The 24281-nt window shown below is 65.2% G+C and overlaps 4 protein-coding genes and 2 long non-coding RNA genes across 11 annotated transcripts; 4 read left to right on the top strand and 2 right to left on the bottom strand.

Annotated features, from left to right (window-relative positions):
* The first annotated feature begins 2608 nt into the window (after positions 1–2608).
* On the top strand, positions 2609–6326 carry ERMAP (erythroblast membrane associated protein (Scianna blood group)). The gene is made up of 6 exons (XM_074813969.1): positions 2609–2720; positions 3277–3705; positions 4364–4459; positions 4952–5208; positions 5279–5394; positions 5636–6326. The coding sequence occupies exons 2-6, from the start codon at positions 3298–3300 to the stop codon at positions 6184–6186; spliced, it is 1428 nt and encodes a 475-aa protein (XP_074670070.1). The 5' UTR covers positions 2609–2720; positions 3277–3297; the 3' UTR covers positions 6187–6326.
* A 913-nt stretch (positions 6327–7239) lies between these two features.
* On the top strand, positions 7240–9100 carry SVBP (small vasohibin binding protein). The gene is made up of 3 exons (XM_074813979.1): positions 7240–7350; positions 8668–8789; positions 8882–9100. Exons 1-3 carry the CDS (start codon positions 7293–7295, stop codon positions 8966–8968), a joined length of 267 nt encoding a protein of 88 aa, XP_074670080.1. The 5' UTR covers positions 7240–7292; the 3' UTR covers positions 8969–9100.
* A 466-nt stretch (positions 9101–9566) lies between these two features.
* TMEM269 (transmembrane protein 269) lies at positions 9567–12921 on the bottom strand. 6 transcript variants are annotated; one of them, XM_074813976.1, is made up of 7 exons: positions 12731–12921; positions 11647–11691; positions 10993–11140; positions 10801–10898; positions 10568–10711; positions 10282–10485; positions 9567–10196 (listed from the first exon to the last, which is right to left on the bottom strand). In XM_074813976.1, exons 1-7 carry the CDS (start codon positions 12753–12755, stop codon positions 10087–10089), a joined length of 774 nt encoding a protein of 257 aa, XP_074670077.1. In that variant the 5' UTR covers positions 12756–12921; the 3' UTR covers positions 9567–10086. The 6 variants fall into 6 exon arrangements, with proteins under 6 accessions (XP_074670077.1, XP_074670078.1, XP_074670074.1 ...); XM_074813977.1 differs by having other exon boundaries at positions 10282–10482; XM_074813973.1 differs by having other exon boundaries at positions 9567–10485.
* On the top strand, positions 10763–12739 carry LOC141918999 (uncharacterized). The gene is made up of 3 exons (XR_012621861.1): positions 10763–10891; positions 11001–11227; positions 12602–12739. It is a non-coding gene; the product is annotated as an uncharacterized LOC141918999 (long non-coding RNA).
* Positions 12922–13332: 411 nt separating the features above from the next.
* LOC141919000 (uncharacterized) lies at positions 13333–14291 on the top strand. The gene is made up of 2 exons (XR_012621862.1): positions 13333–13419; positions 13895–14291. It is a non-coding gene; the product is annotated as an uncharacterized LOC141919000 (long non-coding RNA).
* A 143-nt stretch (positions 14292–14434) lies between these two features.
* On the bottom strand, positions 14435–19461 carry LOC141918994 (proproteinase E-like). Its single transcript, XM_074813971.1, is given in 15 exon segments — positions 14435–15091; positions 15677–15829; positions 15932–15988; positions 15990–16079; positions 17455–17517; positions 17520–17595; positions 17691–17722; positions 17724–17807; positions 17809–17827; positions 18902–18936; positions 18938–18973; positions 18976–19013; positions 19016–19078; positions 19186–19224; positions 19227–19461. Coding segments are annotated over 15 exon segments (1038 nt in total). The 3' UTR covers positions 14435–15073.
* Between the last annotated feature and the right edge of the window lie 4820 nt (positions 19462–24281).

The following is a 24281-nucleotide window of genomic DNA, read 5'->3' as shown; positions in this document are numbered from 1 at the left end:
CAGCGAATCCATAAAGTGGGTTTTTCATCCCGGATTCGTGACGATCGGGAGGGCCGGGCGCCAAGGTCCTCACTGATGCTGGCGTGAAGCTGGTGGAGGTTTTGGGGTGTTTGAGGGCGGGGGGGTGGAATGAGGGTGCATGAATTACCCTTCTCCCTGTAAATGGGAGGGCCGTTTGGTTCTAATTAAGTAATGAGTTAATTAGGATTAATTAGTTAATGTTTGCAAAGCACTTAGGAGATGAAAAGCGCCAGCGTGGGGCGGCTTTGTGCGTCCTCTGCTCTCCGTGGAGGTGTGCGGTGGCTTTGGCTAAAACCCCTCCCCGCGACGCACTTAGGAGGGGACTCCTTAAACCGAGCCTAGCCAGGACGGGCTTAAAACCCAGCAAGACGATGGGCTCCAGTAACAGGAGGTCTCAAATGGCGAGGGATGCTCCCGGCGCTCTGCCTCGGCTCCGTCGAGGAGAAAAACTGGTGCTGGGATGGAGGCACGCATGCCGAGAGCCAAGCGGGCACGTCCTGGCGTGCCCATCCCGCCGGCAGCACCGTTTCATCCAGCAACGGTGGTGGAGGGGGGGGAAAATTCCAGCACCGCGGCTCAGGGGCCTCCCTTCCCGCCAGCATCCCGCGGGCAGAGCCAGCACACGCGGCACACGTGGGAAGGAGCCGGGTTTTCCCTGCCCGGCGGGCGCATCACAGCGCTTTGCTGGATCGTCCAGACCCTCGCCCCGTCCTGGCATCCTCTGACACGCCAGAGCCGAGAAGGAGCTGTGTACCCCAAAAAAAAACCAGTAATCAAGGCACAGCGGAGCCCCCCCCGGCTCGCACCGGGGTTACCAAGAGGTAACGAAGCCAATTTACTAATTAAACAGGATTAATTTCCCTGTTTGCCCAAACACAGCTGCCCCGTGGTTTCCCCTCGTTGCCTAACGAGCCGCCGGGATGAGCGTCGGCAATCCCGGCTGACCGCCACGTGGTCCGGCAGGACGATGCTCTCCAGCACCCCGATTTCCCAGGTATTTTGGCCACACGCTTGGGATACAAATTAAATAATAACCCGTTAACGACCAGTGATGGGACCCCCCCCAGCCCTGAATCTGAGCGTGGCTGGATTTGGGGTGAAAAAAGGGTGTTTTTTTCTTTTTTTTCTCCGGCAGAGCTGGCCCATCCCTGCTCGCCGGCGTGGCTTTGATGATATAATTTCAGCCGTTCCTCGGTCCCCGGTGGGTCCCCGAGGGGAGACAAGACCTGAATTCCTAATGCAGAAAAACAAGCAGAAAAAAATCCAAACCCATGCGGGGTTTTTATATATATTTTTGTTTTGTTTTTTTGGCTTTTCCCAAGCTCTTTGGGCCTGTCGGGAAGAGGAACAAAGCGGGTGGTTATTCCCCAAAAGGAGGGGAAGGGATCTGGGGGGGATGTGGAGAAAAGGGGGGTGCCAGCAGCCAGAGCGGGGCGATTCGGCGGTGAAAGCCGAGGAGTTTGTTCCCTTTGGCTCACGGCCAGGCGTTCACGCTGCCTCCAAAATATGCGGCTGAACCCCCCCCGGGAATTGCGTGTGTGTGTGTGTGTGTGTGTGTGTGTGTGTGTGTCCCCGACTCCACCTTCCTGGCCCCAGGCCCCCTCGTCCCCTGCCCGCCATCCCCCTCCTGCCCCGGGGTTTTGGGGGGACACCTCCTCTGCCTTGCTTGGTCCTCGGCGGGGAGCAAACGGGTCCCCAGGGTCCCCCAGGGTCTTTTGGGGCGAGGGGAAGCCTCGCCGTGGGGCAACTGGTGTTGCCGTGGGGCAGCCAGGGCTGGCAAAGGCCACCGGTCCCCGTAGGTCCCACAGGTCGCCGCAGCCGAGTATCACGGTGACATGGGAGGGGACAGCGGAAGCCTGTCACCCACAGCTCCTCTCAACGTGATTTTTGGCCAAATTGGTAAAATTTGGTGGAAAATGGTGTTTTCTCAGCAATACCTGTGTCAGTGTCACCTGTGGTGTCCCCTGTCCCTTGTCCCTGTTGGGATGGGGCAGTGCTGGTGGGGCCAGAAAGCTGGGGATGGACGGAGGGACAGAGGGATGGAGGGACAAAGGGATGGAGGGATGGACAGACAGAGGGACGGAGGGACAACAGGATGGATGGAGGGGCAGAGGATGGACAGATGGAGGGGCAGAAGGACGGAAGGACAAGTGGATGGATGGAAGGGTTAAGGGACGGGGTGGGACATGGGTGGACGGGTGGAGGGACAGAAGAACGGACAGAGGGCTGGGTGGGCAAACGGGTGGCGGCCGGCTGGACAGACAGACAGACAGACGGATGACTGGAGGGGCCGGGACACGGGGTGGAGGTGTCGCGGGGCCGAGGGTGGAGCTGGAGCCGCCGGCCGGAGCTCCGGGGATCGCCCCTCCGCCGCGGCCCCTTTAAGCGCCCCAGCCGCAAACGGCAGCGCGGCCCCTTTAAGCGCCCCCCCCGCGGGCGGGCGGTGGTACGCGCCGGCGGGGCCGCGCCGCGCGGGGGACAATGGGGCGGGGGCGGCACCACCGGGGCTGCGGGGGGGGGGGGGGGGGGGGCAGGAAGTGCCGCCAGGCCCCGCCTCCTCCTCCTCCTCCTCCTCCTCCTCGTTCACCCCCCGCCCGTCGCGGCGGGGCGCGCTGTGAGGCGGCGGCGGCGGCGGGATCGCTCCTCCCCTCCCCGGGCACCGGCACTGGGAACCGGGTAGCGGCACCGGCACCGGCTGGGTGAGGGCAGCGGGCGCCCGGCAGTTGGGGGAGGCCTCGAACCGGGGCTTTGGCGGGAGCCGGTCTCGAACCCGGAGCTTGGCGGGGCGCGGAGCTGGGGGGCGGTCTCGAACCCCGCTCCTGACGGGAGCAGGAGGGGCAGTCTCGAACCCGGGTCCCCCCGTTGCAGCCTCACTGCCGGTCCCCCCCTCGTTCAGCCTCACCCCGGCCCCCCCTTGCAGCCCCACCGCCGCCGCTCCCCCGGGCACCCCCGTCGCAGCCTCACCCCCGGGCTCCCTCGTATCATCTTCACCCCCAGTCCCCCCCATCGCAGCCCCCCGCGGGTCCCCCACACCAGATTCACCCCTAGTGCCCCCCGACATTGCAGCCCTATTGTAGCCCCCCCGGGCTCCCCCATATCACCTTCACCCCCAATCCCCCCCCACCCATTGCAACCTCTCCACTGCCCCACCTGACCCCCAGTTCCCCCCATACTCCCCCAGCCCCCTCATTAGCAGCCTCACACCCAGGCCCCCCATTCCCCAGACCCCCCCCTTTACCGTCTGCCCCCCCCCAGCCTCTCCCCCAGCCCCGAGCCATGGCTTGCAGCCTGAAGGACGAGCTGCTCTGCTCCATCTGCCTGAGCATCTACCAGGACCCGGTGAGCTTCGGCTGCGAGCACTACTTCTGCCGCCGGTGCATCACCGAGCACTGGGTGCGCCAGGAGCCCCAGGGCACCCGCGACTGCCCCGAGTGTCGCCGAACCTTCGCCGAACCCACCCTGGCCCCCAGCCTCAAGCTGGCCAACATCGTGGAGCGTTACAGCGCCTTCCCCTTGGACGCCATCCTGGGTGCCCAACGCAGCCCCTTCCCCTGCAAGGACCACGAGAAGGTCAAGCTCTTCTGCCTCACCGACCGCGCCGTCGTCTGCTTCTTCTGCGACGAGCCCGCCGTGCACGAGCAGCACCAGGTCACCAACGTGGACGATGCGTTCGAGGAGCTGCAGGTGGGTCCGTCCATCCCTCTTTCCATTCCTCCCTGACCACGGAGCGTCATCCCTCCAGCAGCCCCTGCCCTGAGCTGCTCCTCTGAGCTCCGTCTGTCCGTCCCCACCTTGCCTCACCCACCGCAGGGAGGGAGTCCCCATCCCTGGAGGGGTTGAAGAGTCGGGTTGACCCAGCGCTGAGGGATCTGGTGGAGTTGGGAACTGTCAGGGTGAGGTTCATGGTTGGACTGGAGGAGCTTCAAGGCTTTTCCAACCCAGATGATCCTGTGATTCTGTGTGTTGGCTCTTGTCCATCTGTCCCTGCACCCCTTCAGTCAGTCCTGTGGTTTCCTCCCATCCCTCTGTCCGTCCATCAACCCACAGGCCCTTCTGTGGCTGCCCCCACGGGATCCCCCCTTTCTCCATCCACACTGGGGGTCCTTGGGGACCCCCAAACCAGCCAGCCATGCATCCGCTGAGCTGCCCCCCCCAAGCCATTACCTGCCCCCCTGCTCTGCCCTGGATGGGACCCCCATGCCAGCAAGGACCGACCATGCCCCTGCCACCCCCTTCCCCACGACCCCCATACCCCATCAGCTGAGTTTTGGCAGGAAAGCTGCCTGCCAGGATCCCTTTTTTCCCCCAAAATCCCCTATTTTATGGTGGGTTTTTTTTTCAGCGGGAGCTGAAGGAGCAGCTCCAGGGGCTGCAGGAGAGTGAGCGCGGCCACACCGAAGCCCTGCATCTCCTCAAACGGCAGCTGGCCGAGACCAAGGTACGAGAGGGGACGTGGCTGTGCCCCCTGATAGCACCCCAGCCCCGAGCCCCACCGACCTGATTTGGGGACCCGCAAAGACCCCAAACCCCACAGTTTCATGGATCTGCCCCATTTTTTCCTTGCCTGGTACCCCAAAACACACCAGCAGGTTGACGAAGCCGCCCATCAGGCTGCTCATCCCTTTTATTTTCTTCAGGGCTGCTTTTCTTTATCTTTTTCATTAATTTTTTAATTTTATATTTATCTCCTTCTCCTTGCTCAGGTGTTCAGCTTTCAGCGAGGTTCAATTTTCTCTCCATCCCCACCAGCGATAGGGGTTTTCTAGGTTTCCTATAGAGACGTGGGGTCAAATATCCATCCTTGGATGCTTGGAGCATCCGGAATCATTTGGGTTAACGGGGCTGTAGGGGTTTATTTTGGGAATTATGGATTCATGGAGGGGTCAGGGCAGGTTTTGGGGCATCCTGACACCCACCTGCACCCCAAAAGTCTTCAGCCAAGAGCCTGCGGGTGACTATCGGGGAGGCTTTCGAGCGGTTGCACCGGCTGCTGCGGGAGCGGCAGAAGGCGATGCTGGAGGAGCTGGAGGCGGACACGGCGCGGACGCTGACCGACATCGAGCAGAAGATCCAACGCTACAGCCAGCAGCTCCGCAAGGTGCAGGAGGGCAGCCAGATCCTCCAGGAGCGCTTGGCCGAAGCCGACAAACACGTCTTTTTAGCCGGCGTCGCGTCCCTTTCCGAGAGGTGGGTGACACCAGGGTGACACTGGGGTCTTCCACGTCATCCCCTCCTCTTCATCATCTCCCCTTCGCAGGCTGAAGGGGAAGATCCACGAGACCAACCTGACCTACGAGGACTTTCCCACCTCGAAATACATGGGGCCGCTGCAGTACACCATCTGGAAATCCCTTTTCCAGGATATCCATCCCGGTGAGGGGCGCGGGGATGGGCTGACGGGGAGTTCCGGGTGAGGGACAGGGACATCACCAGTGAGGGACAGGGATGGGGACATCACCAGTGAGGGGTGGGGGCGCACCGGTGAGGGATGGGGACGCACTGGTGACCTCCACACCACCGTGGTTTGCAAACCGGCGGGGCAGAGCCCCCCCACGCTGGGTCTGGGGGCTGCGTTGACACTTGTCCCCCCTCTCCTTGTCCCCATGTGCCGCAGTGCCGGCAGCCCTGACGCTGGACCCCGGCACGGCTCACCACCGCCTCATCCTCTCCGACGACTGCACCATCGTGGCTTACGGCAACCTACACCCCCAGCCGCTGCAGGACTCCCCCAAACGCTTCGACGTGGAGGTCTCGGTCTTGGGTTCGGAGGCGTTCGGCGGCGGGGTCCACTACTGGGAGGTGGTGGTCTCCGAGAAGACCCAGTGGATGATCGGTTTGGCCCACGAAGCCGTCACCCGTAAAGGCAGCATCCAAATTCAACCCAGCCGAGGTTTTTATTGTATCGTCATGCACGACGGTAACCAGTACAGCGCCTGCACCGAGCCCTGGACCCGGCTCAATGTCAAGAGCAAGTTGGAGAAGGTGGGGGTCTTCCTGGACTACGACAAGGGGCTTCTCATCTTCTACAACGCCGACGACATGTCCTGGCTCTACACCTTTCGGGAGAGGTTTCCCGGCAAGCTCTGCTCTTATTTTAGTCCCGGGCAGAGTCACGCCAACGGGAAGAACGTCCAACCCCTCCGCATCAACACCGTTCGCATCTAACGGGGGGGGTTGATGTGTGTGTGCCCCCCCCTCGGGTGTTTTCCCGCTGTTTGGTGGAGGTTTGGGCTGATCCTGCCCCCGGTGCTGGGCAGAATCCGGCCGTTTTCCCCTCCTTGTGCTGTGCTGCCAGGAGGGTCCCAGCGCGGGGTGGCGGGGGGGGGGGGGTGTGGGGGGTGCGGGGGGGAGTCCGGGCTGCTGCAATAAACGGATTTAGAGAGAAGGGGCTGGGTGGTGGAGAGCCCCGGGGCGGGGGGGGGCGATGCTGGGGTGGCCGTACGGCACCGGGGTGCAGCGTGGCGAGACGTATGGAGTGCGTCGGGCGGTGCGACGCCGTAGGTGCTGCGCCACGTCACCTATACGGCCGTGCTGTGCCGTATGTACAGCGCCGTGCACCGTGCTGTGCCACGCTATACTGCGCCATGCCGTACCGGGGTACGGCAGGGGGACGGGCAGCGGTCCATACAGGGGTTGTCTACGTATAGGAGCAGTTCCCGTATAGGGGATGCTGCCTCCAGGGAGGGGCTGGGCTGCGGAAGGTGTGTGTATATAGGGGTGACACTGTGCTCTAGGGCCCTGCACGTGTGTCGGGCTGTATAGGGGCTGTGCTCTATAGGGGGCATGATGTGTAGGGGGTGGGCTGTATAGGGGCTGCGCTCTATAGGGGGGATGATGTGTAGGGGGTGGGCTGTATAGGGGCTGCGCTCTATAGGGGGCATGATGTGTAGGGGGTGGGCTGTATAGGGGCTGCGCTCTATAGGGGGGATGATGTGTAGGGGGTGGGCTGTATAGGGGCTGCGCTCTATAGGGGGGATGATGTGTAGGGGGTGGGCTGTATAGGGGCTGTGATATATATAGGGGTGTGCTATACAGGACATGGGATACAGAGCGGTGGGCTGTCCAGGGGGAGGGTTATAGATGGGGGGGGCTATACGAGGCTGTGATCTATAGGGGCTGTGATTGATGTGTAGGGGGGGTCCCGCCCTCCCCGCGGTTCCCCTCCCGCCAGCCAGGGGGCGCTGCTGTACACCCCCCCGCCCGGCGGGGTCCGCGCATGCGCGCTGGGAGGGGCGGCGCGCGCGCACACTGCGCCGGCGGCACGTCCGCGCATGCGCCGAGCGGGCGGGGCCCCGCCGCCGCCATCTTGCCTCGGGCACGGCCCCGCCGGTACCGGGAATCGCGAAGGGGGGGTGGGAAGGCGTTGAGGGGACCTGGTAGCTGGGAAGGGGAGGATGAAGGGGCACTGAGGGGCGGCGGCACCCAAAGGACGGCGGGGGGGTGTGGGGCTTGGGCGTGTTGTTGTGGCGTCGGTGAAGGAGCGTAGTGGGGCAGCTGAAGGGGCTGGGGCACGGGGGAGTGTTACGAGGAGGAGCCTGTGGGGCTCAGGATGCCTGGGGGTGTGTTGGGGGGGGCACCTGTGGGGCTCAGGATGCCTGGGGGTGTGTGGGGGGGCGCCTGAGGGGCTCAGGATGCCTGGGGGGGTGTTGGGGGGGGCACCTGTGGGGCTCAGGATGCCTGGGTGGGTGTTGGGGGGGGCACCTGTGGGGCTCAGGATGCCTGGGGGTGTGTGGGGGGGCGCCTGAGGGGCTCAGGATGCTTGGGAGGGGGGGTGTGGGGGGCACCTGTGGGGCTCAGGATGCCTGGGGGGGGGGGTGTGGGGGGGGCACCTGTGGGGCTCAGGATGCCTGGGGTGTGTTGGGGGGGGGCACCTGTGGGGCTCAGGATGCCTGGGGGTGTGTGGGGGGGCGCCTGAGGGGCTCAGGATGCTTGGGGGGGGGGGTGTGGGGGGGCACCTGTGGGGCTCAGGATGCCTGGGGGGGGGGTGTGGGGGGGCACCTGTGGGGCTCAGGATGCTTGGGGGGGGGGGGTGTGGGGGGCACTTGTGGGGCTCAGGATGCCTGGGGGGGGGTGTGTGGGGGGGGGCACCTGTGGGGCTCAGGATGCCTGGGGGTGTGGGGGGGGGGCACCTGTGGGGCTCAGGATGCCTGGGGGGGGGGGGTGTGGGGGTGTGGGGGGGGCACCTGTGGGGCTCAGGATGCTTGGGGGGGGGGGTGTGGGGGGCACTTGTGGGGCTCAGGATGCCTGGGGGGGGGGTGTGTGTGGGGGGCACCTGTGGGGCTCAGGATGCCTGGGGGTGTGGGGGGGGGCGCCTGAGGGGCTCAGGATGCCTGGGGGTGTGGGGGGGGGGCGCCTGAGGGGCTCAGGATGCCTGGGGGGGGTGTGGGGGGCGCCCTGTGGGTCTCAAGACGCCAGGAGGCGGCCCTGTGTGACCTTTGGTTGGCGGGGTGGGAGGGGGCGATGAGATCCGGGGGGGCACCGTGGGGCAGGGTTAGAGCTCCAGGCCCAAGGGAGCTGTGGGCCCAGGGGTAGACATGGGGGGCTGTCTGTGGGGCTGGGGGCAGTCAGGAGGGGCAGTGGGGCTGGCAGAAGAGGGGGTGGCCCTGGGGTGACACCACCAACCCCCCCCCCCCCCCCCCCCCCAAGCCATGGAGCCGAGCGCGGGGGGGCGGAAGGAGAGGCCGAAGCCCCGGGAGCCGGCGGCTCGCCTGGAGAAGGCCAAGCAGAAATCAGCCCAGCAGGAGCTGAAGCAGCGGCAGAGGGCGGAGGTGAGCGACCCCGGGGGTTGGGGGGGGGAAGGATGATGGCAACGCTGGGGCTAAACCTGCCCCCATCGCCTCTCTCTGTCCCCCCCCCGCAGATCTACGCCCTCAACCGAGTGATGACAGAGCTGGAGCAGCAGCAGTTTGACTCCTTCTGCAAGCAGATGCAGGCCTCCGGCGAGTGAGGCGGCACGCACAGACACCCCCAGCCCCCCCGCCATCTGCCGCCCATCTCCTTTTCTAACCCTTTTGTTATTTATTATCGAATAACCACTTTTTTTTTTTTTTTTTTAAATAAAATCTGTGGTGGTTCCACATTTCTCCGGCTCCTGGTCCCTCAACGGCGCCGGCAGCTCCGGGCCAGTGCCGGGTGGGAATGACGCGGGGGTGGCCGGATCGGGGCCGGCTGCCAGAGCAGCTGCGGCCGCTGGTCACCGCTCCGGCCCTCCTCCCGCCGAGCCAGAGCTCGGCCCTGCCAAGGGACAGGGTCCTGCCCTCCCAGTGCCTGGATTCGGCCACACAGAGGGGGGAAAACGGCGGGGGCTGCGTCCAGCTCTTGCAGCTGCTCACGCCGCAGGAACCTCCCCGGGGACCCCGAGTGTTTCTCTCCACCACTCGGCGCGAGGTTTGACCTTCGCTTCCTTCCTCCACCCACACGCCCTCCTCTTTCCAGCCGCCACCGTCCGGCATCCTCCGGCTTTCCAGAGAGTTCAGATCACCAGTTTCAAATCTCGCTTTCCCCTTCCGCCTCCCTCCCGTGCCCCAGGGAGCAAACACCGAGAGGGGAGGAAAATAAAACGTGTTAGAGAGATTATTTCCCTACAGCGACGGGTGAAATAATAAATACCAAAACGCTGCTGGTGCGTCAGGTTTCAAAATCCCTCTGGAGATTTGATCGGCGGCTTTCGTCCCCCAGGGAGGGGGCGTCCTCGTTTTTGGGGGTGTAAACCTCCCCCTCGTAATAAATTAACACTGTGCAGTGGGAGCAATCCCTAAATTTCACGTTTCTCCGCACAGGGAAGGGTTTGGGGGGTCTCTGGAGCGGGGCTGTTCTTGTAACAGGGGATGGAGCTTTGCTCACGCCCTCCCCACGAGTGGGGTGCGGGGAGGGAATTTTGAGGCTCCCCTGAAGCGGAGCCTTTCCTACCGCTCAATTATTTCCCTTTTCTTTTCTAAACAGGTTCCCACCGCGGGTCGGATTTGGTGAGAAGAGCGAAGGGAGATCCCCGTGGAGGAGGCGGCACCCGAGAGCGAGGAGGAGGAGGAAGAGGAAGGCTTTACTAGGCGTTAGGCAAAGACGGGTTTAGGCTTTGCAGCTCCAGACAGCGAAGGGGAAGATGATGTAGGATGTCGACCAGGCGAGGCAATAGACGGAAGCCACCGCCGTCGGTGAGAAGAGGACGGCCACCACCCCTACGGATTAGGAAAAGCCTTTGGGATCTGCTCCTTCCTCCTCCGCCGCCAGCTCGCCCCCCCTTGATTTTGTCCCCGTCTTTACCTCCGGCGTAAACCAATTTCTTCCAGAGCTGGGACTCCAGCACCTTGTCGTGGGGGTAGAAACCCCGATCGACCATGAAGAGGATCATGACGACGGCGGTGACACGCAGCAGGGTGACGTTACCCCCCGTCAGCAGGAAGGTGCCCGCCAGCAGCGAGGAGGCGTAGGGACAGGGCAGCCCCCGGTAGGTGAAGGGGATCCCTGCTGGGTGCCAGATATTCAGCCGGGGAGGGGGAAATCACCCCAAAAAACCCACCCCGATGCCCCCCCTAAAAGCCCGGCTTACCGCTGGAGAAGAAGCAGAGGCGAGCGAATACGGCCATCACGTAGGCGATGGCCAGTAGCCCATCCAGGACACCCTGCGGCTGCAGCAGCAGAGCCGTGGCCAGCCCGAAGGTGGTGAAATCGGCGAAATCATCCAGTTTGGCACCTGCGGGCAGCGAGCGGGCAGCTGCCAGACGGGTCGGGGAAGGAGGGAGAGCCGGGCGGCGTGTTGCCGGAGCGGCGGGACGGACTCACCCAGCGCCGAGCAGGCGTCGAGCTGTCGGGCGACGGCTCCGTCGGCCAAATCGAGCAGAAATCCCACCAGCAGCAGCCAGCACGAGTGGTGGTATTGCCTGGGGGGGGGGGGTGGGGTGGAGAGGGCAAAATGGGGGTGACCCCCTGTGACAAACCCCCCCAGTTTCACCCCAGTTTCTCCTTTTTCCCCACCTATTGAGGCTGCAGAGGATGGAGGAGAGCCCTGCCACCAGATTGGCCACGGAGAGCCCGTTGGCGGCGTTTTTCCGGATGAACTCCAGCGTCCGACCGCGGCCCGCCCGCTCGCTCAGGAACAGCTTCTTCGTGGACTGGAAAACACCTGCAACGCGCCGAGGCGGCCGGTGAAGGGCAGAACCGCGGCCCCTTTCCAACCGGGGAGTCGTTTAAACCCTCCCCGAGGTAGCAGGTCGGTGCTGGGGAGGGGGGGACAAAACCCCGCAGCCCCCCCCCCCCCTCCTCCAGCGCTGGGAAGGGGCTGGAGATTTTGGGGCGCGCTGCCGACAGCGGGAGCCTGGCTGGCTGTTCCCCTCCTCAAACCGAAGCCCCCAAAAGCCTTTTTAGCAAGCGGCGAAGTTTGTTGGGTTTATTTTATTTTTTTTTTTTTGCGAGCCCTGCATCTTATCTACCCGCTGGAGGCGAAAATAAAACCAAATAAACGAATAAAAGAAGCACAAAACCAAAAAAATAAGAAAAATAAATCCAAACCCAAGCTTAGACTAAAAGCCAACCCCGGTTTTAAGCTCTATTGATCTTATATACCTATAGGGCTAAGCTTTAGAGAAAGAGTTTAAGGGTCATGTCCTACTAGTGGGCTTTGCACCCTGCCTTTGCCGTGGTCCCAAAGCCAGACAAGCTGGTGAGATCCTTCATCTGAAAGAAAACAGCACGTCAGAGCAAAACAAAAGCCACCCCCTCCCCTCGCCTCCCCCCTTTACCCGCTCCCGGCTGAGCCCGGGCCAACTCATCACCGTCCCGGTGCCGCAACGCCACCAAAAACTGCTCCCGAGGTGTAAAAAGAAAAAACCATGAAACCAAACAAAAACCAAACGTCGGTTGCAAGGGATGAAAATATATTCCTGGTTTGGGGAATCTTGATGGGGTCAGCGGCTCCGTGTGCCGGCGGTGACCTTTGGACACCGCGCCCCGAGCCGCCGGTGCGGGCTGAGCCGGGCGCCTGGGGATGGAAAATCCCCCTCGATCTGGTGTGGTCACTGCGCCGCCTCGGATTTTACCGGCTCCGGTGGTTTTTGGGGGGCGCTGAGCACGTGCCTGGCGCCGTCCCCCCCGGCTTTTTTACCTTGGCTGGGGCTAAGCCAGTTGGGTTTGGGGTCTCCAAAGGCAAAAAGGGGCTAAAGACGGTGATTTTGGGCTTGCTGTCACCCTCCCCAGCGCCGGGCAGGATCAGGCCCCCGGGGAGGGTTATCAGTGCCGTTGCTACACCAGATCCAGGCACCAGCGAGCATCACAATCCCCAGGCATCGCCCAGACTTTACCATTCTTGACGTTTCTAGCCCCGAAAACAACGGGGCGGGAGGGACCTCCCCAGCTCCACGCCACTGCCTGTGCATTTTATTACTATTTCTGGGGGAGAAAAATGTGGGTTTGGTTCTCCTGGTTGATCCTGTGTGCGTTACGGAGGGTGTCTTCCCACACCAGGGGGGTCTCACCCCCCCAGGGCTGAGGGAAAAAGGGGGTTCAAGTGGTTAGGTGCAGAATGAGCCCTATTTTGGGGGGGGGCTGTCTGATGGTTTTTTTTACGCTTTTCTGCCCCAATTCACAGGGCGGAGCAAGCGGCACTTACCCGCTGACCCTTAAATTGCCTCTCAAACCCCCCGAACCGGCGATTTTTGCGGGAGGACGCGTCTTGCGAAAGGACCGAGCGGCATCGGGGCGTCGAGCTGGCACTTACCGACCGGCGGTGACACCATCCACATGGCTGCTGGTGACGGCGACGGGGACACCCTGGTGAGGGGAAACTGAGGCAGGGACAGTTGAGCGGGGCGCTGGCCCGGCGCAGCGAGCGACGCCGCGTTATATAAGGAAAAGCTTGGCCGGCTGAGTCACCGTGCCGGGGGTGGGTCCGGCCAGAGGACACGGGGGTTTTCGGAGGAGGCGGTTGGCACCAACCGGCGAGGGAGGGAGCTGCCCCCGGGGGGGGCCAGGGGGGCCATGCCAGGCTCGCAGCACCCCGTGCCAGGCTCATACCACCCATGCCCAGCCCTAAAGGCCCCGTGCCAGGCTCGCAGCACCCGGGCCAGGTGTGGACCACCCGTGCCACGCTCGCAGCACCTTTGCCGGGCTCGTAGCACCCGTAGCAGGCTTGCACCACCCCTGCCAGGCTCGCAGCACCCATCCCACGCTCGCAGCACCCATCCCACGCTCGCAGCACCCGTGCCAGGCTTGCGGCACCTGTGCCAGGCTTGTAGTAACCACATCTGGCTCACAGCACCCATGCCAGGCTCAGAGCACCCATGCCAGGCTCACAGCACCCATACCATGCTGGTAGCACCCATGCCAGTCTCACAGCACCCATGCCAGGCTCACAGCACCCATACCAGTCCCACAGCACCCATACCAGTCCCACAGCACCCATGCCAGGCTCACAGCACCCATACCATGCTGGTAGCACCCATGCCAGTCTCACAGCACCCATGCCAGTCTCACAGCACCCATGCCAGGCTCACAGCACCCATGCCAGTCTCACAGCACCCATGCCATGCTGGTAGCACCCATGCCAGCCTCACAGCACCCATATCAGTCCCACAGCACCCATACCAGTCTTGCAGCACCCCACACCATGCCCACAGCACCCACACCAGTCTCGCAGCACCCATGCCAGCACATATACCATGCTGGTAGCACCCATACCAATCCCACAGCACCCCATGCCAGTCTCGCAGCACCTGCGCCATGCCCACAGCACCCATACCAGTCCCAATAGCACCCATGCCAGTCTCACAGCACCCATACCAGTCCCACAGCACCCATGCAGTCTCGCAGCACCTGCGCCATGCCCACAGCACCCATACCAGTCCCACAGCACCCAATACCAGTCCCACAGCACCCATGCCAGCCCCCAGCACCCAGCTGCTGCCGAGCGGGGCATTTGCGCCTGACCCCAAGGCCATTTCACCACCAGTTCACGCCGCCGGCACCCACGGGGGTCATGGCTGGTGCCGATAAGAAACCGCCGGCTCAGCCGGGTGCTGCCGGGTTAGGTCACCCCTGTCACCCCTCCCTGGGGCCCTCAGCAGACGGCACCCACTTGTGCAAGGGTGTCACGAGTTGGGGGCTAGGCCTCAGCCCCCCTCCCTCCTTGAGCAAAGGACACCGTGATAGTGGCGGGGCCGCAGCGTGCCGGGGCGGGCACTGGCGGACGATGGCGGCGTGTGCCGGGCCACCGCGGGGAGAAGCAAAGGTCCCGCGGGACACTGGTGACAAGGGGCCAATAAAACTTATACAGCCCCGGTGCCCCGCGGCAGGAATTTTTCCACCCGGATCTCCGGGGGGAATCGGGGGGTGGCTTGTAGCACCCATCCCTGCGGGGTGTGCCTGGGTGGGGTGGGGGGACCTGGGGTGCCCCAGATTGGGGGGTCCCAGGGGTGCTGGCCGCGACGGGGTCACCGGTGAAAAGGGCTCTTTTGTTCGCCGGGTCACGCGCTGGTGGCAGCGGTTGCGAAGCGAACGGCCGGGCTGGGAGGGCAGGAGGCGGTGGGAGAGCCACAGCCATGGCCAGCCCTGGCCCTGGGGCGCCTGGAGGGGGCCATCCCCGGGGCCTCGGGGCGCCTCGGGGGGGGCCCATCCCCGTGGTGATAGGGGTGTCACTGGGTGCCCGCCCCCTTGTGTCCTCAGGGCACCTCAGGGGGCCCATCCCTGTGGCATCAAGGTGTCTTGGGGTACCTGTTGCTTTGGCATCATGGTGCCCAATCCCCGTGGCTTCAGGGCACCTCGGGGTGCTTGTCCCGTGGCACCTGGGTGTCACTGGGTGCCCGTCCCTGCGGTATCTGGCCACCTATGGGTGCCCCTCCACATGGCATCACGGCTCCTCAGGGCAAAACCGTCACTGGGTGCCCATCCACCGCGGTATCTGGGCACCTGTGGGTGCTCCGCGCACCCGCTTGGTCAGTGCCATCTGCCACCCCACTGCGCGTGCCCCCACCCCAGCACAGGGACACGTCTGGTTGCCCAGCGCTCTGGGTTTATTTTGCCCGATGCCGGGCCGGGAGGTCGCTGTCGCCGCTGTCGCCTGCGCTCAGTTCTGGCTCATGGTCTGGAAGGGAGAAGCTGCTCAGGGCACCCCAGCAGCACCCTGGTACCCCCAGCACCCCCAACACCCTGGCACCATGGCACCCCATTGCTCAGCACCCTGGTGCCTCAGCACCCCAACACCCTGGCACCATGGCACCCTTGCCCATTGCTCAGCACCCTGGTTGCCTCAGCACCCCAACACCCTGGCACCATGGCACCCCCATTGCTCAGCACCCTGGTGCCCCAGCACCCTAGTACCCCCGGTACCCCCAGCACCCCACACCCTGGCACTCCATTGCTCAGCACCCTAACACCCTGGTACCCCAGCACCCCAACACCCTGGCACCTATGGCACCCCATTGCTCAGGCACCCCAGCACCCTGAGCACCCTGACACCTTGACACCCTGGCACCCCTAGTCCCCTGGTGCCCCCCAGCACCCTGATACCCTGGCACCATGGCACCCCCAGTACCCCAACACTCTGGCACCATGGTGCCCCAGCACCCTGAGCACCCTGACACCTTGACACCCTGGCACCCTTGTCCCCTGGTGCCCCAGCACCCTGACATCCTGGCACCCCAGCACCCCGTTGCCCCCTGTCCCCCACCTCAGCGATCCAGTCCTCGAAGGCGGAGACGCGGGTGAAGACCGTCGGCTTCTTGGGCGCGTTGCAGCCCAGCCCCGAGACGAAGCTGGCGATGCCGTGCACCTCCCAGTGCCCGTCAGCCGCCTGGCAGTTCAGGGGACCCCCCGAGTCGCCCTGGGGTACAGGATGGAGCGGAGGGGGGGGGTCAGCGCCGGCGTGGGGGTCCTGGTGTGTCCCCCCCCCCCCCCCCCCCCCAAGGCCTGGCGTGGCACTCACGTTGCAGCCGGCCTTCTCGGCGCCGCCGGCGCAGATCATGGTGCGGCGGATGGCCAGGGGCGCCCCACCAGTCGGGCTGGGTGCAGTGCTCGTAGTCCACCACGGGCAGCAGCGCCTGCTGCAGCCGATCGGGCAGCGCCCCCCCCCGCTGCCAGCCGGGCGTTAGGGGGGCCGGGGGGGGGCTGTGCTGGTTGCCCTGCTGCTGGCCCTGACTGGCCATGGCCATTCCGGCCAGCTGGCCATCCATCCACCCACCCATCCACCCACCCATCCACCCATCATCCATCCACCCATCCATCCACACATCCACCCACACATCCACCCACCCATCCACCCATCATCCATCCACCCATCATCCATCACCACCCACCCATCCACCCATCCATCCACACATCCACCCATCCCATCCACCCATCATCCATCCACCCATCATCCATCCACCCATCATCCATCCCACCCATCCATCCACACATCCATCCATCCATCCACCCATCCATCCACCCATCATCACACCCATCATCCACCCATCATCCATCCACCCATCATCCACCCATCATCCATCCATCATCCATCCATCCACCCATCCACCCATCATCCATCCACCCATCCATCCACACATCCATCCACACATCCATCCATCCATCCACCCATCATCCATCCATCATCATCCATCCATCCATCCATCCATCCATCCATCCATCCATCCACCCATCATCCATCTATCATCCATCCATCCATCCATCCATCATCCATCCATCATCCACCCATCATCCATCCACCCATCCATCCATCATCCATCCACCATCCAACCACCCATCCATCCACCCATCATCCATCCATCATCCATCCATCCAATCCATCCACCCATCATCCATCTACCCATCCATCCATCATCCATCCATCCCATATCCATCCATCCCTCTCTCCCTCCATCCATCATCCCTCCATCCCCTCATCCATCCATCCACCCATCCATTCCATCCTCCATCCATCCATCCCTCCCTCCCTCATCCATCCATCCCATATCCATCCATCCCTCCCTCCTCCATCCATCCCTCCATCCCTCATCCATCCCTCATCCATCCATCCATCCATCCATCCATTCCATCCATCATCCATCCATCCATCCATCCATCATCCATCCATCTCATCCATCCTCTCCTCCCTCCCTCCCTCCCTTCATCGCCGCATCCTTCAAGCCTTCCAGTCCTTCATCATTCCCTCCTTCACCTCATCCATCCTTTCTCCATCCTTCCATTCCCCCATCTACCCCATCCACCCCCTCATCCCCTCTCCCCATCTCCCCAACCATCCCTCCATCCCTCCATCCCTCCATCCATTCAACTATCCCTCTCTCTCCTCCTCCCTCCCTTCCTCCAACCATCTCCTCCATCTCCCCACCATCTCCCCATCCACCTCCCCATCCATCTCCCCACCATCTCCCACCCTCCACCCAACCATTCCTCCATCTCCCAACCATCTCCCCCTCCCTCCGTCCCTCCCCGTGTCCCCCCCAGACGCACTGGCCAGCCGCCCCCAGCTCCGCTCAGGTAACAGGGGTACCCATTGGGCAGGATGGTGCCCCGCCGGCGGCAGCCGCCCCGTCTTGCACCTGGGTGTTGAGCACCGCCGGGCGCTGCAGCTTCAGCAGGGCGATGTCATTGCTGCCACCACGCAGGGACACGTGTCACAGGGTGGGGGAGGCCTCTTGGGGACAGTGTCCCCAACGCCCCCCACCCCGCCCAGGGACCGTGCTCACCCGCAGGCCACGCAGGAGCTTCGCCATTTGGGGGTGGACGAAGATGTCGGCGGGGTCCACGGGGATGCGCTGCTCGGGGCCCTCCCCAGCACCCATGTCGTACTCGCCCAGCACCACCGTCGTAGGTGCGCGAGGAGCTGCCCGGGGAACGGGGACGTCAGGGGACACTGCGCCCGCTGGCACCCCGGGGTGCTGCAGCCTTCCTGCACCCCTCCCTGCACCCAGCACCCTGCACCCCCTCCATGCACCCAGAATCCCCTCCCTGCACCCATCCTGCACAGTGTATCACCCCCTGCACCCCATCCCGGCACCCAGCATCGTCTCCATGCACCCAGCACCCCATCCCTGCCTGCATCTTGCACAATATATCTCCCAGCACCCCATCCATGCACCCTGCACCCCATTCCTGCACTCTGTACCCCTTCCATGCACCCAGCACCCCCCTCCCTGTACCCTACACCCCCTCTGGGCACTCATATTGCACCCAGCACCCCCTTCGTGCACCATGCACCCATCCTGCACAGTATATCACCCCTTGCACCCCTCCCTGCACCCAGCATCCTCTCCATGCACCCAGCACCCCATCCCTGCACCCATCTTGCACCCAGCACCCCTTCCATGCACCCTGCACCCCCTCCATACACCCAGCACCCCACTCCTGCACCCTGTACCCTCTCCATGCACACAGCACCCCATCCCTGCACCCATTCTGCACTGTACATCAGCCCTGCACCCCTCTCTGCACCCTCTCCATGCACCCAGCAACCCCTCCATGCACCCTGCACCCCCTCCATGCACCCATCTTGCACCCTGCACCCCTCCCTGCACCCATCCTGCACTCTACATCACCCCTGCACCCACCCTGCACCCAGCACAACCTCCATGCACCCTCTACCCCCTGCACCCCTGTCCGCTACCTGCACCCATCCCTGCACAATCTCTATGCACCCAGCACCCCACCACACCATTCCCTGCACCCCCTTGCACCCCCTCCTGCACCCCACATCCCCCTGTACCCCCCTGCACCCCTCCTGCCACCCACCCCGTCCTCCCTGCACCCTCCATCCTCTCCATGCACCCATCCCTTCACCCTGTACCCCCCACGAACCCCTCCGGCACCCTACACACATCCTGCACCTTGCACCCCACTCCCTCAGCACCCCACCCGCCCCCCCAGCACCCGCCGTGGGTCTCGGGGGGGGGTCCCTCACGAGATGCAGTGCGCAGCCGTCATCACCCAGTCGGAGCGCGATGAGGGAGCCGCCGCAGGTGTGATGCCCCCCCACCCCCCCAAATCCCCCTGCCCACTCACCTGCCAGGGCAGCTATAGGGTTTGGCATCCTCCCCGTTGACCACCCGTGAGTCCGGCAGCACCGCGGCCCGGCTGCCTGCGGGACAGGGCACCTGTCACCCACTGGGCACCTGTCACCCCCCCCGAGGTTGGGGGCACGGGTGGGGGGGCTCGGGGACACGGGTTGGGGGGGGGACACCTTACCACCGGCCACCAGCAGCAGGAGGAGGCTCAGCATCGTGGTCCTGCTCAGTCAGGGCACCCAGGGGTGGCTGCCGGCCTTAAATCCCCCCCGGTATCGAGGGCACCCAAGGGCACCCCTGGGAACGGGCACCCGGTGCCCACCTGGGTGCTGGGGGGGGGGCGAGGGGTGGGGGGGTTAAACATTAACCTCGGCCTTGGGGGGGACGTGGCACCCAGCACCCCGCCAGCCGCCCCCGGCGCGGAGACCCTATAGAGCCCTGTGCCCATAGACCCCATGGCCCCTATAAGCCCCCCTGCGTCCCCTATAGCCCCCCTGCGACTGGTGCCCCCCATAGTCCTATAAAACCCCCCTGTACCTCTATAGCCCCCATATCCCCCTGCCCCTGGTGCCCGCCACAGCCCCTATAACCCCCCCTGTACCCCCATAACCCCCATACCCCCCCCACCCCTGGTGCCCCCCATAGCCTCTATAACTCCCCTGTACCCCTATAGCCTCCATACAGCCCCTGCACTGGTGCCCCCATAGTCCAAATAATGCCCCGTGTGTCCCTTATAGCCCCCATACGCCCCCCATCACTGGTACCTTCCCCATAGCCCCTATAACCCCCCTGTACCCCTATAGCCCCATACCCCCCCCTGTCACTGGTACCTCCCATAGCCCCTATAACCCCCCCTGTATCCCTATAGCCCCCATACCCCCCCCTGCCCCTCGTGCCCCCCACAGTCCCTATAATCCCTGCTGTGTCCCCCATACTGCCCCACGTCCCTGGTGTCCCCATATGGCCTCTATGGCCCCTATACCCCCCATGGACTCAGTGCCTTATATATCCCCCCTCCCGGACCCCATCGCCCCTGTGCCCCCCCACAGTCCCTATAACCCCCCCTGTGTCCCCTATAGCCCCCATATCCCCCCTGCCCCTGGTGCCCCCATAACCCCTATAACCCCTCCTGTACCCCTATAGCCCCCATACACCCCCACCCCTGGTGCCCCCCACAGCCCCTATAACCCCTCCTGTGTCCCCTATAGCCCCCATATCCCCCTGCCCCTGGTGCCCCCCACAGTTCCAATAACCCCCCTGTACCCCTATAGCCCCCATACCCCCTCCGGCACTGGTGCCCCCCATAGTCCAAATAGCGCCCCGTGTGTTCCCTATAGCCCCCATACCCCCCCTGTCACTGGTACCCTCCCATAGCCCCTATACCCCCCTGTGCCCCTATATCCCCCATAACCCCCCCCGCCCCTGGTGCCCCCCACAGTCCCTATCACCCCCCCTGTGTCCCCTATAGCCCCCATAACCCCCCCGCCCCTGGTGCCCCCCACAGCCCCTATCACCCCCCCTGTGTCCCCTATAGCCCCCATAACCCCCCGTGTCATTGGTGCCCCCCACAGTCCCTATAACCCCCCCTGTGTCCCCTATAGCCCCCATACCCCCCTGTCATTGGTGCCCCCCACATCAGTCCCCCTATAACCCCCCCCTGTGTCCCCTATAGCCCCCATAACCCCCCCTGTCATTAGTGTCCCCCACAGTCCCTATAACCCCCCCCTGTGTCCCCTATAGCCCCCATAACCCCCCCACCCCTGGTGCCCCCCACAGCCCCTATAACCCCCCTCTGTCCCCTATAGCCCCCATACCCCCCTGTCATTGGTGCCCCCCACAGTCCCCTATAACCCCCCCTGTACCCCCGCAGCCCCCATACCCCCCCCCACCCCTGGTGCTCCCCATAAACCCTATAACCCCCTGTGCCCCTATAGCCCCCATACTGCCCCATGTGCCCGCGGGCTGCAGGGTCCCACGGGGGCACTCGTGTCACCCCCGTGTCTCCGTGGAAGCTCCCAGGGGTGCCCCCCCAGGCACCCCCCCGGTGTCCCCACGCCCCCCCCCGTGTCCCCGTGTGCATGCACAGAGCTACGTCCCGGTGTCCCCGCGTGTCCCTGTGTCCCCAAAGTTCACAGAGGGTCCCTCCTGTGTCCCCCCACGGCGTCCCCACGCCCCCCCCGAGCCCCCCGCGGTCATGCACGGAGGTGTCCCCTGTGTCCCCACGCACCACTGTGTCCCCCGTGGAAGTACCCAGCGGTGTCCCCTGTCCCCCCACGGCATTCTCATGCCCCCCCCCGTGTCCCCATCAACGTTCCCAGATGTGTCCCCCGGTGTCCCCACGTGCCCCCGTGTCCCCATCACACATTCCCAGAGGTGTCCCCTGGTGTCCCCATGCCTCCCCATATCCCCCTCAAAGTTCCCAGAGGTGCCCCCCGGTGTCCCCACGCCCCCCCGTGTCCCCCTCAAAGTTCCCAGAGGCGTCCCCCGGTGTCCCCACGCCCCCCCGTGTCCCCATTAAAGTTCCCAGAGGTGTCCCCCGGTGTCCCCACGCCCCCCGTGTCCCCATCAAAGTTCCCAGAGAATGTGCCCCGGTGTCCCCACGCCCCCCGTGTCCCCATCAAAGTTCCCAGAGGTGTCCCCCGGTGTCCCCACGCCCCCCCGTGTCCCCGTCAACGTTCCCAGAGGTGTCCCCCCGGTGTCCCCATGCCCCCCGTGTCCCCATCAAAGTTCCCAGAGGTGTCCCCATGTCCCCCGTGTCCCCATGCAACTTCCAGAGGTGCCCCCCGGTGTCCCCACGCCCCCCCGTGTCCCCGTGCCACTTCCCAGAGGTGCCCCCCCGTTCCCCCCCCGGGGGCGCTCTCCCGGGTGGCCCCTCCCCACGCGGCGGCGGGGGGCGGGAGAGGGGCGGCCCCGGGGCGGGGCGCGGCGCGGAGCGGAGCCGGGCCGGGAGCGCGAGCGGCGGGGCCGGAGCGGGGCGATGGGGCCGGGGGGAGCGGCGGCGCTGGGCGCCCTCCTGCTGCTGGGAACCCTCCTCGGAGTGAGTGACCCCCCCGTCCCCGGGGCCCCGGGGGTGTCCCGAAAGGAGTTGGGGTCCCCTAGAGGGGTTGGGGGTCCCTTAAAGGACTTGGGTGTCGTGGGTCCCGTCCCCCCCCCGTCCCCCCCCTCCCGGATTTGGGATCCTTCCGCGGAGTTGGGGTCCTTTGAAGGAGTTGGGGTCCCCCTGAAGGAGTTGGGGGGGTTGCGCTGTGCCTGGAGGGAACTGGGGTCCCCCCTTCCCCCCCCCCCCCCCGCCCCGAGCGGAGCGGAGGTCCCCGGTACCGTGCTCGGGTCGATAAGGGAATCGGGGTTCCCCCCCCCCCCGGCACCCTCCGCGGGTACTGAGGGGGCACAGGGACCCCCAGCATCCTGCCCTGTCCCGTCGGGGAATTGGGGTCCCCCCGGGCCACCAAGGAGAGGTGGGGTCGCCATCCCCTAAGGGATTGGGGTCCGTCCCCCCCCCGGACCGGCGGAATGCGGGGTCCCTGGGCACCCTGCCCCAGTCCCTAAGGGATTGGGGGTGTCCCGTCCCGTCCCCCCCCCCGTACCGGGGGCATGTGGGGACCCCAGCCCCCGGCCCTGGCCCCCCAAAGGTAATTGGGGGGTCCCCCCCCCGGGCATCAGGGAGAGAGGTGGGGTTCCCATCCGCATGCCCTGTCCCGCCTGGGAATTGGGGTCCCCCATGAACCCGGGGTGTGTGGTGTCCCCATTGCCTCAAGGGACTGGGGCCCCCCCCCCCCCCCCCAGGGACCAGGGGCACGCGGGGTCCCCATTGCCCCGTCCCCTCAGGGAATTGGGGTCCCCCAGGCTCCGGGGTGAGGGGTCCCCATCATCCCCCAAAGCCACCCATGTGCCCGTGACCCTGGGGGTCGAGCTGTGCCCCCCCCGGGACCCCCACTGCCCCCCCCTCGCCCTTGGGTGGCGGCCACGTATAGGGGCGCGTCCAGCTTTTGGGGTGCTGCCCCCCCCCCCGCACCCCCCATCCCCCTCTCCTGCCCCGGGCTAAATTTAAAGGGTGACGGGTGGCGCCGGCCACCCTAAAAATAACTCTCCCCAAAATTCCCCCCCCGGGGGGGGGCTGTGTCTGGGGGTGCCCTGGGGCGGGGGGGCCACACCCAGGTGGGGTGCGGGGGAGGGGGGGGGTGACACCTCTGGGTGCCCCCCATGAAGGTGCAGGGTGGGTTTGCGCCGTGGGGCAGGGCACCCCCTATTTGAGGAGGGGGTCCCTAAGCCGGGTAGGGGGGCTGGTGGCGATATGGGGGGCCCCCCCCCCGTGGCGGGGGGGGGGCAGGGGGGTGGTTTGGGGCTGGGACGGTGCCGGGGCTGAGAACAGAGGGGGCCTTGTTGCTCGGGGCCATGCTGGCAGGGCTGCCCCCCCCCTCCTCCGTGGGGCTCTCACCCACGTCTCGGGGGGGGGCTGGTGGGGACGGAGAAGGCCTGGGGGGGGGGGGGGTCCCCACTTTACACCCTCCCCCCCCAAACCCATTCCGCTATGGGACAGGGGGGATTTGGGGACACCCTGATGGGGTAGCACCCCCACTATCCCCCCCCCCGGGATGCTGAGGAATGTGCCGCCCCCTAAAAAAAAATGCAGGGGAGGGTCCACCCACTCCCACGGGGGGGGTGTGTGTGTGTGTCTGGCGGGGGTGGGGTGGTGGTGGTGGGGTGCCCCCCCCCCGCCCCCCCCGAGGTCTGCGAAGGGTTAATGTTGGGGGGGGGGGGGGGCGAGGGCGCAGCAGGAATGTGCGATAAGATCGTCAGGCCTGGGGGGGAAGGGTGGGGAGTCGGGGGGGGGCCACGCACACGCGTGTGCACTCACACGCACACCCGGCCCCCCCCTGCTCGCACCCCGCGCTCTTGCACGCTCGTGTGCGCGCTCGCACCAGCTTCGCTCGCGGGGAGAACGGGGGGGGGAGACACACACACACACTCGTGTCCCCCCTTGGGGACCCTTGGGGGACAGTTGGGGTCCCCGCAGGGCCCCCCCCCAAGGCCCCCCCAGCGCACGTGGCCCCCGCGCGCTCCCTTCAGCTCTTTCCCATGGCCAAAGATGGCCTGGCCGGGAGGAGGAGGAGGAGGAGGAGGAGGAGCAGGAGGCGGGCCGGGCCGCCTGGGGTCCCCTCGGCGCCCCTGGGGCGTTCCCGCCCCCCCCCCCCCCCCCCCGCCCCGAAACCCGGCTCTTTTGGGATAAATTAGGCAATGCCAGCGGGGAGGAATGCAGCGGGGGGGGCACACACATAA

The sequence above is a fragment of the Strix aluco genome, unplaced genomic scaffold, assembly GCF_031877795.1.
Source record: "Strix aluco isolate bStrAlu1 unplaced genomic scaffold, bStrAlu1.hap1 HAP1_SCAFFOLD_196, whole genome shotgun sequence".
In the NCBI taxonomy this organism is placed as follows: Eukaryota; Metazoa; Chordata; class Aves; order Strigiformes; family Strigidae; genus Strix; species Strix aluco.
This window is presented reverse-complemented; position numbering and strand designations above follow the sequence as displayed.